This window comes from Pan paniscus, chromosome 5, assembly GCF_029289425.2.
Source record: "Pan paniscus chromosome 5, NHGRI_mPanPan1-v2.0_pri, whole genome shotgun sequence".
NCBI classification, from domain to species: Eukaryota; Metazoa; Chordata; class Mammalia; order Primates; family Hominidae; genus Pan; species Pan paniscus.
The window spans coordinates 20,802,565-20,814,776 of record NC_073254.2 but is presented as its reverse complement, the minus strand read 5'-3'; the positions used below and the strand labels follow the sequence as shown (position 1 = coordinate 20,814,776).

Here is a 12,212-nt window from a genome sequence, read left to right as displayed (position 1 = left end):
ACAACTATCTGATCTTTGACAAACCTGAGAAAAACAAGCAATGGGGAAAGGATTCCCTATTTAATAAATGGTGCTGAGAAAACTGGCTAGCAATATGTAGAAAGCTGAAACTGGATCCCTTCCTTACACCTTATACAAAAATCAATTCAAGATGGATTAAAGACTTAAACGTTAGACCTAAAACCATAAAAACCCTAGAAGAAAACCTAGGCATTACCATTCAGGACATAGGCATGGGCAAGGACTTTATGTCTAAAACACCAAAAGCAATGGCAACAAAAGCCAAAATTGACAAATGGGATCTAATTAAACTCAAGAGCTTCTGCACAGCAAAAGAAACTACCATCAGAGTGAACAGGCAACCTACAAAATGGGAGAAAATTTTTGCAACCTACTCATCTGACAAAGGGCTAATATCCAGTATCTACAATGAACTCAAACAAATTTACAAGAAAAAAACAAACAACCCCATCAAAAAGTGGGCAAAGGACATGAACAGACACTTCTGAAAAGAAGACATTTATGCAGCCAAAAAACACATGAAAAAATGCTCATCATCACTGGCCATCAGAGAAATGCAAATCAAAACCACAATGAGATACCATCTCACACCAGTTACAATGGCAATCATTAAAAAGTCAGGAAACAACAGGTGCTGGAGAGGGTGTGGAGAAATAGGAACACTTTTACACTGTTGGTGGGACTGTAAACTAGTTCAACCATTGTGGAAGTCAGTGTGGCAATTCCTCAGGGATCTAGAACTAGAAATACCATTTGACCCAGCCATCCCATTACTGGGTATATACCCAAAGGACTATAAATCGTGCTGCTATAAAGACACATGCACACGTATGTTTATTGCAGCATTATTCACAATAGCAAAGACTTGGAACCAACCCAAATGTCCTACAATGATAGACTGGATTAAGAAAATGTGGCACATATACACCATGGAATACTATGCAGTCATAAAAAATGATGAGTTCATGTCCTTTGTAGGGACATGGATGAAATTGGAAATCATCATTCTCAGTAAACTATCGCAAGAACAAAAAAGGAAACACCGCATATTCTCACTCATAGGTGGGAATTGAACAATGAGAATACATGGACACAGGAAGGGGAACATCACACTCTGGGGACTGTTGTGGGGTTGGGGGAGGGGGGAGGGATAGCATTGGGAGATATACCTAATGCTAGATGACGAGTTAGTGGGTGCAGTGCACCAGCATGGCACATGTATATGTATGTAACTAACCTGCACAATGTGCACATGTACCCTAGAACTTAAAGTATAATAAAAAAAAAAGAAAAAGAGAGATTCAGAAAGCTCATCCAGAGCCACACAGCCTAAGTCCAATATTCCTTGCCATACACTCTGAACTTATCTACTGTTCTACCATAGAGAGTCAATTGATTTTGGGTGGGGCCAATCATTCAATGCTTTTTTAAGCTCCTACCTGATTCTCTAGTACAGCCAGAATAGAGAACCATTCCACTACAGGCTGAAACCAAAAAGAAAACTTGCTAATGTCACTTGGAAAGAATAATTTCCCTCTACATCCCACCCCAACACACATATACAAAAGCCACCCCATACAGGTGTTTCTCGTCTCTTCTCTCCACAAAGGACAGTGCTGTTGGTCTGTCCTGAGATTTTAGCCTACAGAAATTTCTGAAGCCATATTCAAGGTGGGGGGCAGGAATTAGCCACTTTCATGTTTTGCTTGTCTCCCTGGAAAACCACAAGCTGTTATAAGGATTGTTATTAAGAAGTTATTTAACATTATTGTTGCTACGATTTGAAAGTAGAGGGGGTCGCTGTTTGTACTTACATGGCTTCCTCCAGAGGGAATGCCCGAATTCTCAGGCAGCTCATTTAAAGCTTCCAAAATGACAAATATTCCACAGGTATCTGCTGTGTCCTCTCCTGTCCTGATTCCTGACTTCACATTTCAGCCTTTCACAACATGTGGCTAGCACCCCTGAGTTCTGGCTGCTCTGCTGAGGGGCAGGGCCACCGTTTATCACCCTCAGAAATGGGAGCCGCAAGCGTGGAACCATCTCACCACTCAAGCTGGGGCTCATGCTCCCGCAGGGTGGTGTGGGAAAGGCAGTGTGCCGTGAAGGCCAAGGGCCAGGTTATGGGCTGGCCCAGGGCTTGCGCTGCTTCTCCAGCAGCTCCTAGCCATGAAACCACAAACACTTTGCCTCCCCCTTCTGAGTCTTGGTGCCCTCATCCATAATACGGTTACAATAGATACCTCACAGGCTTGTTGTTGTGAGGTTCAAACTAAATCCTTTATAAAATGTCCCTGAAACATTGTAGGTATGCAACAAATGTTGGCTATCTCCCCCTTAGTAGAAATCCGACTTCATGTGCACTCAGAACATTCTGTGAGAAAGTAAAATTGCTCTCTTTAACCTCAACTTTAAAACCTAGGGATGTATCTTCAAGTTTCCCCATTACCTAATGATGACTATTATATTTTTACTCAATTTTGAAATTTACAAGTCATGTTCACATAGATCTTATCTCACTCTGGCCTAAAATGCTCCCATAAAACTGGCAGAACAAATTTAATCATTTTTATAGAATCAGGAACTGAAGTTCATAGAGATTAACATGCACTTTCTACAAGGACACACCCACTATCGGAACCCAGTTTTCTTGCAGCAAATCTAGTATTCCTCTCAAATGCCATCTAGGTTTCACCTTGGCTGTTACTTTCTAGCCAACCCTTGACTCCACTGCCCCATGTGCTCCCAAAGTATCTTGTACTTATTCTTTCATGGTACTTATCGCACTGTATTGCAGGGCTTCTCAAGCCTGACTATCTAACAGAATTATGTGAGACTTTTTGTAAAATATAACGGATTTAGGGCCTCACGTGATTTAGGTCCCACCTCCTTAATCAGGCGTCTATTTTTGTTTAAAGTTCTCCAGGTGACTCTGATGCACAGAATCATGCTTACTAAAGCATAAACTCTCTAATGGCAGCAACCAAATCTATTTTGTTCATCATTAGGATTCTGAATCCTTAAACAATATCTGGCAATACTATTCAATATTATTATCAATAACATTTACTGAGCATTTACTGTATGCCAGACACTATGATAAGTAATGTGTGTGCATTTGTTTCTGTTAATTCTGCCAATCGTCCTGTGAGGAAGTTATTATCACCCTATTTAAAGAGTGGGTAACTGAGGCTTGGAGAGGAGCTTGGGAAACATTTAGTAAATACATCAATGACTATTAGCAGTACAATTCATGCTTCCTACCTGCTTCCATGATATTAACTGGAACCTTCAAGAAAGTGATTATAAAATATGTAATAAAGGACTCTGGTACAGTCAGCTTTCAGGCACACATTAGTCATTGTCTCTAGAAAGTAGAATAGTAAAGCAGAGCCTTGGGAGAGCTTGGGGGCAGACAGCATGGCCCCAAGACACTATTTCTGAGTCCCACAAATAGCACATTTTAGTTGCTGAACCAATAGAAAATAGCCTGAATTCCTCCTAGATCATCTAATATTATTGTTCAATTTAAATACTTTTGGCTTCAAGTAGCAGAACTAATGTGGCTGAAACAGATGGGGACTGATTTTCTCATATAAGAAATCCTGAAATAGGTGGTCCTGATGCGGGCTTAGCCATTTAACAGCATCATTAAGGCCCCCAAATCCACAAATGCCTCTCAGCTTTCTACTCTGCCACCTTCTCATTGTCAGCAGTGTTTCTGTTCACTGTCTCACGATGGCCACAGCAGCTTCAAGCATCCCTTCACCTGAAAACACCTGAAAACACCTGAAAGCAGAAAGGGAAGGACAAACTCATCCATGTACCTCTCTCCTTTTTCAAAGGGGAAAAATGTTTCCCAGAAGCCACCTAGCAGACTTCCTCTTCCTCCTGGCAGTAGGTCACATAGCCACAGTTAGCCCAAAAGAAGTCCAGGGAAGCAAGCGATGGGCATGGTGGCATGGCGTTGTCTTCTCTCCTGTGACAGGTAGGACTTATCACAAGGACAGAGGAGGGAGAAAAATGGTTGCTTCTTAGACAATTTATTGTCTCAGCCTCAAATAATCTTTATTTAAAGTACTACTAAATCAACTAGATTCGCCTTTAGAATATTTTCAAAACCTGTTTGGCCCTATGATACGAATCCAATGTTGTTGAAGAAAGGGGCATGTCAGCTCCAGAGATCTCTAGACGACTGCTCTATGGACAGTTAAAGACTTTGGCAACAGCAGACATGTGATGATGGCTAATGCTCTCCTCTCCTGTTTCCAGGTCAACAGCGACCTCATTTACATTACAGCTAAGAAAGATGGCACTCATGTGGTGGAAAATGTGGATGCCACCCACATTGGGAAATTAATTGTGACCAAACAAATTGGAGGAGATGGCATGATGGATATTACTGATACTTACAAATTCCAAGAAGGTAATTTACTACCACTGAATGAAGATTTATTTGCCCAAGTCCATTTAGTACTTATTCATTGTCACTCAGAGATGAGTTCCAGAGAATGCACTGGCATTTGCAGCATTTGGTAGCAACAGCAGAAGTATAAACTTTCACGTGTGAAAGACACGTCACATATGCAATTTTTCATTGTAGTTTTCTTTGCTAGCTTGCTTTGGGCAGAATTCTCATTCACGTGGCTTGTAAAATGATTTGGTTTAAAGTCATACCTAATTTAACAGAATATAGAATATGTTCTTGCTCACAAGAACCTTAATTTTAAATAATCCTATTAGAAAACACTGTATAACTAATGTAATTTTAGTCCAATAATAGAAATTAAAATAACTACTTCACATTTGTTTAGTACTTTGCCAATTATTTTCACATACATTGTTCCATTACATTATCATGGAAGACTACAAAGTACATAATACAATATTAATAGGACAATGCAATCTCTCTAACTCAGGACAATTAGGTCGAAGGCCAGTTTCAATTACAAAATAATGTCATGGTGGGTTTTTTTAACTTTTATTGCATAGAATGTTTCACATGGCACTACTGAGTTTAATTCTATCTCAATCAATGCTTAGTGTCCGCTCTATGCCTGCAATTGGTTTGGTGCTGGCGATTCCAGCAGTGAGCAGGACTCAGTTCCTGTCCTGGTCCGAGTGACAGGATTATTGTGCAGAGGGGTCTTTGGAAACAATAAGTAGGGGCATTTAGTCCAACTGATTCAGAAAAAGAAGGACTTGAGAAGAGAAGTCGTGGACCTCGGTTAAAGAAGCTGGACAGGGGTTTCCAGACAGTGTGAACACGACCAAAGTTACAGGGCGTGCAGCAGCCCGTTATGTTTAGGGGGGTCCTGCAGGCTCAGAATGCCCAGTGACTGGAGACAAAGCTGCCCGAGGCCAGCAGTGGCCAGAACTGGAGGACCGTGAGTGTCCTGATGGGGAACATGCAACATATTTTGCAAATGATTCACTGCCAGAGGTTCTTAGGAGTATTTATTTTTAGTAAATGGATAAAAATGACAAGTAATTAGCATATACCTAAATATTCATTGGAATCCGTGAAGTGCTAAGGAGTGCAGATTTTAAATAGTTTAGACAGTCTCCCTGCTCTTATTTACAAAAGTAATTTGCACTATAAAGAAGAAGCTTGCTGAATTGAGAACACTTGTGCATAGTCTCAGAAAATCAGAATTTTTGTTATCTGAACTAGTGAATTTTCACTGTATTTTTGAAATGCTTCATTTTCCTTTTCTGTTGGTTATCATCCATTGCACAACACAGATACAAAGGTGGTATTTTTTTGTCATTTGGATTTTTCCTTAAAGGAAAATTTAAAACAATATAAGTGCAAATAAAACAAAACAAACAAGCAATGCCCTCTTACTGTAGAGTTATAAGCAAAAAAAGGTTTGGAAAAACAAAAAAGCAAGTTCATAGAAAAGTTAGCTGCAACATCCACTCATTCATACACACATCCACACGACAGCTGGCTTTTACCATCTGCCATCTTCCAGTGCTGTGTAGAGCTGGATACATGTACAGCCCTGCCTTCCCGTGCAGCTGGGGAGAGAAGCAGAAGGCAGCCCTCACTGTGCTGGGTGAGAATTGCTCTGGCACAGGGTGGACGGGTGCTGCCGGGCACAGAGAAAGGCTCTCAGCCAAGAATCGGCAGTTGGGGAAGACCTCGTGGAGGAAGTTAGTGATGGGCTCACTAAGCCCAAAGGACACACAAGAATTGGCAGATGAAGCTGGGGAAAGAGGTTCCCAAGAAAAGGCAGTAAGGCAAGGACTGTGGTGAGAACTCTCGTATTTGGAAGAAGTCCTGACCAGACAGAGTAGTGAAGAAAAGTTGCACCTACAGGCAGCTAGGGGCAGCAGGAAGCGAGCTGTCCACATGACAGATGTCTCGTGGAAACCATGGAGCCGAGCACAGCTGCCATTAGCTGTCAGCATGGAGGTGACAGTGAAGGCCAACTCAGGAATGGGACAGAATCAGATGCCACGAGAGGAAAGACTAAAACCCAGTCCACGAAACAGGAGTCAGGGGCTTGGCTGGGGGTGGATAACAAATTAAAACAAAATGTGTCTGCACTGCATGAGGAAGACATCTGAGGTCCAGGCCTCTAGAGTTTAGCAAGGAGGCAAGGCTGAGGGAGAGGGACAGTGTGGAGGTCTGGTCCAACTAGAAGAATCCCTAAATCCACAAGTGACCCCAAGTGGATAGTTTCTTAATCAAGGGTGGCATACACATTTCAAACTGGAACTTTGGAAATGACCAAGTAGAATGTTGTTTTGAGAAGAACACCAAGACTGCCTCTGAATGTGGCGGGTAGAAGGATTGATGGCCGCCACTGGCATGCAGTGAGGACTCGTCATATCCGTGGCTTGGTACTTACCACCCTGATTCTCACCGTTGAATATCTCTTATAATTTCTCTGATCCACAAATGTTGAGTGTAGATACCAAAATATAGAAATGAGTAGAATCACAGGAAACAAATTATTACTAGATTTAGGACTTAACTATTTTAATGAATTAAATCATGGAAAGATCAGGTTCACTTCAACTTACTAAAGCTTATTATTAATTTTATAACTTTTTTCAAGATATACAATTAAGAAACGATAAGACTTTGAAAATCAGAATTTCTGAAGACTTCTCCTGTGGCAATATATCTTCTTTGATAACAGTGTCTTGATTCCATTCCCTCTTTGCTCCATCAGTTACTCCCAGGGTCACTGGTATTTCCACCTCTCCCTCTCTATTTTCTCCTTCCAATCAGCATTTGAGCAGGCTCAAATGTCTGCTGTGTTAAAAACAAAAATTACAAAAATCTTTTTCACCACTGTCTCTTCCTCCTCGCCTCCTTGCCGTCCTGGAGCGCTGCCTGGACTTGCGTCCTGCTGTGTTCCTTCTCCACTCCTTCCGCGCACACTCTGTCCTGATTTCTGCTACCAGCACTTCCTTGAAGTTGTTCTCAAGGTTGCCAAGACCACCCAATTGTCACAGGGAAGAAACATTTTGCAGACTTCAGCTTATGTGACCTTCCTATACTTCCTGGTGCTGTTGTTCACCCCCTTTGCTTGCAATTCTGTCTTTTTGTTTCTACAATGTTACTTTCTCCTGGTTCCACCCCCTCCTACCTGACCCTCTTTTCCTATCTCTTTTTAACTATAAGCTTTTACCCTTTCTTCACCCTTTTCGAATTCCATTTCATTCTAGGCATCTATCCTTGGGCTCCATTCCCACCCACCTGATGTTCTTCCCACATAGCTGGCATTAATGTTCACATGTATACTATCACCCCATGTCTGTGTCTCCACCGGGACTTTACCTAAATGTCCTACAGAAACCTGACACGGAACTTCCCAAATGACACCTCTCACTCTCTCCCTCACCTCAGGTCTGTTTCTCCCACTCCCCCTACTCTGGTGAAGAGAACCACCATCCACTCAAATTTAGCTACTTAAGAATGAGTCAAGCAACAAATCCTCTAAATGTCCCCTGTGAAATTGTTCTCGAATGCATCCCCTCCCCTCCAGCTCTGTAGCCTAAAAATTAAATATTATCTGGTGTGTACAACTCTTAATATAGTGCCTGACACATAATAAGTGTCCAATAAAAGTTTCCCCTATTACTAGTAATTCCGTTATTCCTGCCATACTACTACTATTAGTTTGGGCTATGATTAGTTTTCTCCTGGAAAAATACTTGCTCTAGCTTCCCAATTCCACCTCACCTCCTCAGGCCCTCCTTCCCTCAGTCTAGCCCCTGCCTTGCTGCCAAAGTAATATCTGAAATATAAACCTGAGCCTCTTCCAGCACTGCTTAAAAGCCCCACCCCCCCTCTCTCCCTGTGGCCTCCAGGGCATCCAGTCCTAACTCACAAAACCTCTTGCTAAGTGGCTTTTTGGCACCTGGTCACTGCACCTCCTGAGCATGCCCCCACAGGTATTGTATGCAGAGGCCAGGGACCTGCCAGCAGTTCCTCCAACAAGCCAAGCCCCCCACCTGCATCCCTGGTCTTGCCCTCTCTCCAAAAACTCCGAGAGGCCTCCCATGCCCCTTCCTTTCCCCATGCACTGCAGGCCAACCTCTGTCCCAGCATCTGTGGTGAGCACATGTGTGCTGCCATTGCTCTTCACGTGTTCCTTCTGCACCAGTGAGGGAAAGACTGTTTCTCCTCTGTGCCTAGTGCCTAGCACGGTGTGTGGAACATTATGGGGTTTCCAACAGCATGAGATGATTTGAATGAATGGTTACTGGGGAGGCACTTTCACAGCTAGGCTTAGTTGAACATAAAATGTCCTAAACTGGACTATTATGAAGAGGAAAGTTTCGTCTCTGGCTGAAAGCAAAATGCTTCTCCAAACCTCAATCCTTCAGATCCTCTGTGCCAGGCTGGGTTTCAGGGCCTGGGGATGCAGAGGTGGACAACATGTCTCTGTTCTCATGGAGCTTGCATTCCAGCAAGGAAGATAATGTCACACAGTAACTAGTACTGTGACAAGGAAGAGGAAATAAAACCAGGTATGTGTTAGGGAGAGCCGAGAACACTAGGGTTTGAGGACACATTACACAAGGTAAGAGGGGGAAGACAGGGGAGGTGACAGTGGAGCTAAAGCCAGAACAATGAGAGCGTTCGTCCAACATAGAAGGGCTCTCTTATTACATCCTAGTTAATGGAAAGATATTTTTGACTTTGCACCCAGAGGCTGCAGAAGAATCTCAGAAAATATAATCTGGCTTTGGATATGTCTCTCACAGCACTAAAATGTTGCCTGTGGCCCTGAATTATGTAAGATGCCAGAGCACGCAGCATAACTGTAGAGAAACAGGAATTACTCTGCCAGGCTCTGGGAAAGCCATGCAGTTGTTTTCTCCTCTCTGGGCCTGTGCTTCCTGGAACAGCTCCAGCCTGCTTCTGCTTGGCGGTCTCCGCTCACAGAGGACAGCGCTTCCCCAGAAGGAAGCTCCAGGTTCCTCCACCCATGGCAGGCTGTGAAGTTGCTCATGGCTGGCTTCAAGGCTGCTTCTCCCATTCACCTCACCTTGGCCAGCTCAGCTCCTCTCTGATGTGTCCCTGATGCTCGAATTTGCCTCCTGCATTTTGCCTCAATGCATCTCTGGCCCGCATCCAAAGTGATCATCATTAATGTTCTCTTCTCATGGATCTATTGGCCAGATGATTTCTGCTAAAAGATTTCACTGCACTTCCCTTGTCCTCACTCCTCCTTCCCTTTTTCTTACCTCCCTCCGAGTGCTCTAGCCGATGCTTGTCCTAGACCAACTGTTCCTGGCACATTCTTGCAGTCTTGACAATCAGGGAAATCGTTAATACACACACACACACACACACACTCTACACATTCACATTCGTATGCAATGCCTTCTGGCATTTTTTCTGTCTTTGTAGAGTAGCTTCCATTTATTATATATCTACTACCTCTAATTCACCTAATAAACCTAGGATGTAGACACCCTTATTTTACAAACAAGGAAAGTGATGGTAATAATAGTGTCTGTCTTATAGTGTTGTTATGAGGATTAAATGACACAATGCATCATAAGCACTTACGCCAGTGCTTGGCACAGAGCTAGCCCTCAGTGAGGGTTCTGATGATTCACTGACCCCTCAGTCACCATTGCATTTTATTGTTAACTAGATAAAGTAGAAGACAATACCTTTAAACTAGCATAATTATAAAAGCTAGGATTCTTATTTTAAAGTGATTTTTTTTCACTAGCCATTCTCAAGCCTAGTTTTTACAAGCCAAGGAATTTGCCTTCATCTTCTCGTCTCTATCCTTAGGGATACACAAAGATAAACCCAAAGGTATTTAGGATGGAAAAGAGGATGATGACCATCCCTCACATCTGCATGAGCCCTGTTTCCAAGGCAAAGCCTTTTGTCCAAGGCTCTGTAAGGACCGTTCTCCCAGCTTCCCAGTGTCTGAGGCACAAGCTCCTTCTGAGGCCTGACTTGTATCTGTATTTTCTGCCTCATCACTTAGACAAAGCTATGTTTTTCTTCTTCTGGAGGTTACCCTCCTCTTTTTCCTCCCTTCGTCTCCACCACAACCACTTTGCAAACCCTGCACAAAACATTTTCCTAAAAGCAGCACACACACCTCGAACTGCATTAGAACTTAGGTGCACCACCGCCTGTCAACAGATGTCCCTCAAAAAACTGCCCTCAGTGTCAGATGAGTTTGGGAAACCTTGTGTAAAGAAAGGCAAAGAGGTATCCTTGCTGCTGGGCTTCACTTAGAACCTCTAATCTGCTAATTAAGGTGGAGAACATCTCCAGGAGGCGCTGGACAACTAGGGCACCTCCAAAGGATCTGACCAGAGCCCCTTGGGCAGGGTCGCCTTTTTAATGTCTTGCCAGAGCCCAGCATCCTTGGGGACTGGGGGATGCAAGGTTTGGTAAAACCTTCTGCCACGGCATGGGTGTTGGGGGCAATGGCAATTGAGTAAGATAGGGAAGAACGGGGCAGGAGCCCTCAAGGGTCAGCTCAGCAAACAGCAAGTGGGACAGGCCCAAGTGGAAGGAGAGATGAGGAAGACAGGTCTTATTGGGGGGCAGGTATTCACAAATCAGAGAGAAAAGTTACATTGCAGGAGGTGGAATGGCAAGAGGCAATTATTTCCGATTATTAGAGATCCCCAAATTCTAGCCACATGGCTGGGACTAAGAAAAGCAAGCAAACTGACACCACAGTTTAAGAAAAGATAGGCATTGCCAATTTTACCTCCCACCCCCTGAAATAGTGGCCCCGGAGAAACCCCTTTCTGGATAGATCCCAACACTGTCACCTCCTAACTTGCAGCCTAGGCTGGTCACTGACTGTCTGGCAATCTGACTTTGCAGAATTTATAACATAGGAATAATGACGGCACCCTCCTCCTGGGGAGGTCTGAAGCTTGTATTATAGAAACACCCCAACAAGTGCAGTACACGGTGCATCCATTAATGTGACTTTCTCTCTGGTGGATTGTATTTTTGCCTGTCATTATCTCTGGATCTCCCCCAGGTCAAGAAGAAGAGAGATTGGCCCTAGAAACTGCCCTGATGTATGGAGCTAAAAAGCCCCTCAACACAGAAGGTGTCGTGAAATCAAGGTCCAACGTTGACATGGACTTTGAAGTGGAAAATGCTGTGCTGGGAAAAGACTTCAAGCTCTCCATCACCTTCCGGAACAACAGCCACAACCGTTACACCATCACAGCTTATCTCTCAGCCAACATCACCTTCTACACCGGGGTCCCGAAGGCAGAATTCAAGAAGGAGACGTTCGACGTGACGCTGGAGCCCTTGTCCTGTAAGCTAACAATGGTGTGGTTCTTTGTGAGACTCGCTGTCTGGCCCCTGTCTTGCTAGGTGTTAATGCCCGTTATAGCTTTATATCAAAGTTAAAGTGCCCCCCAAGATCTCAGAAGTGTGAGCCTCACAGGGAGAACCCACTCATTCTGCAAAAGCCTCCACTTTCTTCTTTTTTTTTATTTTTATTTTTTGGGATGGAATCTCGCTCTGACACCCAGGCTGGAGTGCAATGTGATGATCTTGGTTCACTGCAACCTTTGCCTCCTGGGTTCAAGCAATTCTCCTGCCTCAGCCTCCCGAGTAGCTGGGATTACAGGCACATGCCACCACGCCAGGCAAATTTTTGTATTTTTGGTAGAGACGGGGTTTCACTATGTTGGCCAGGCTGATCTCAAACTCC

General features: G+C 43.6%; 1 protein-coding gene across 3 annotated transcripts in view; it reads left to right on the top strand.

The window, feature by feature from the left end:
- F13A1 (coagulation factor XIII A chain) overlaps positions 1–12,212 on the top strand; it is a 188,161-nt gene that overhangs the window by 145,645 nt on the left and 30,304 nt on the right. For all 3 annotated transcript variants that reach the window (XM_003806722.6, XM_063605135.1, XM_063605136.1), the window contains 2 exons: positions 4,294–4,447; positions 11,523–11,810. In XM_003806722.6, the coding sequence (XP_003806770.1) occupies positions 4,294–4,447; positions 11,523–11,810 (442 nt within the window). The remainder of the gene's footprint in view (positions 1–4,293; positions 4,448–11,522; positions 11,811–12,212) is intronic.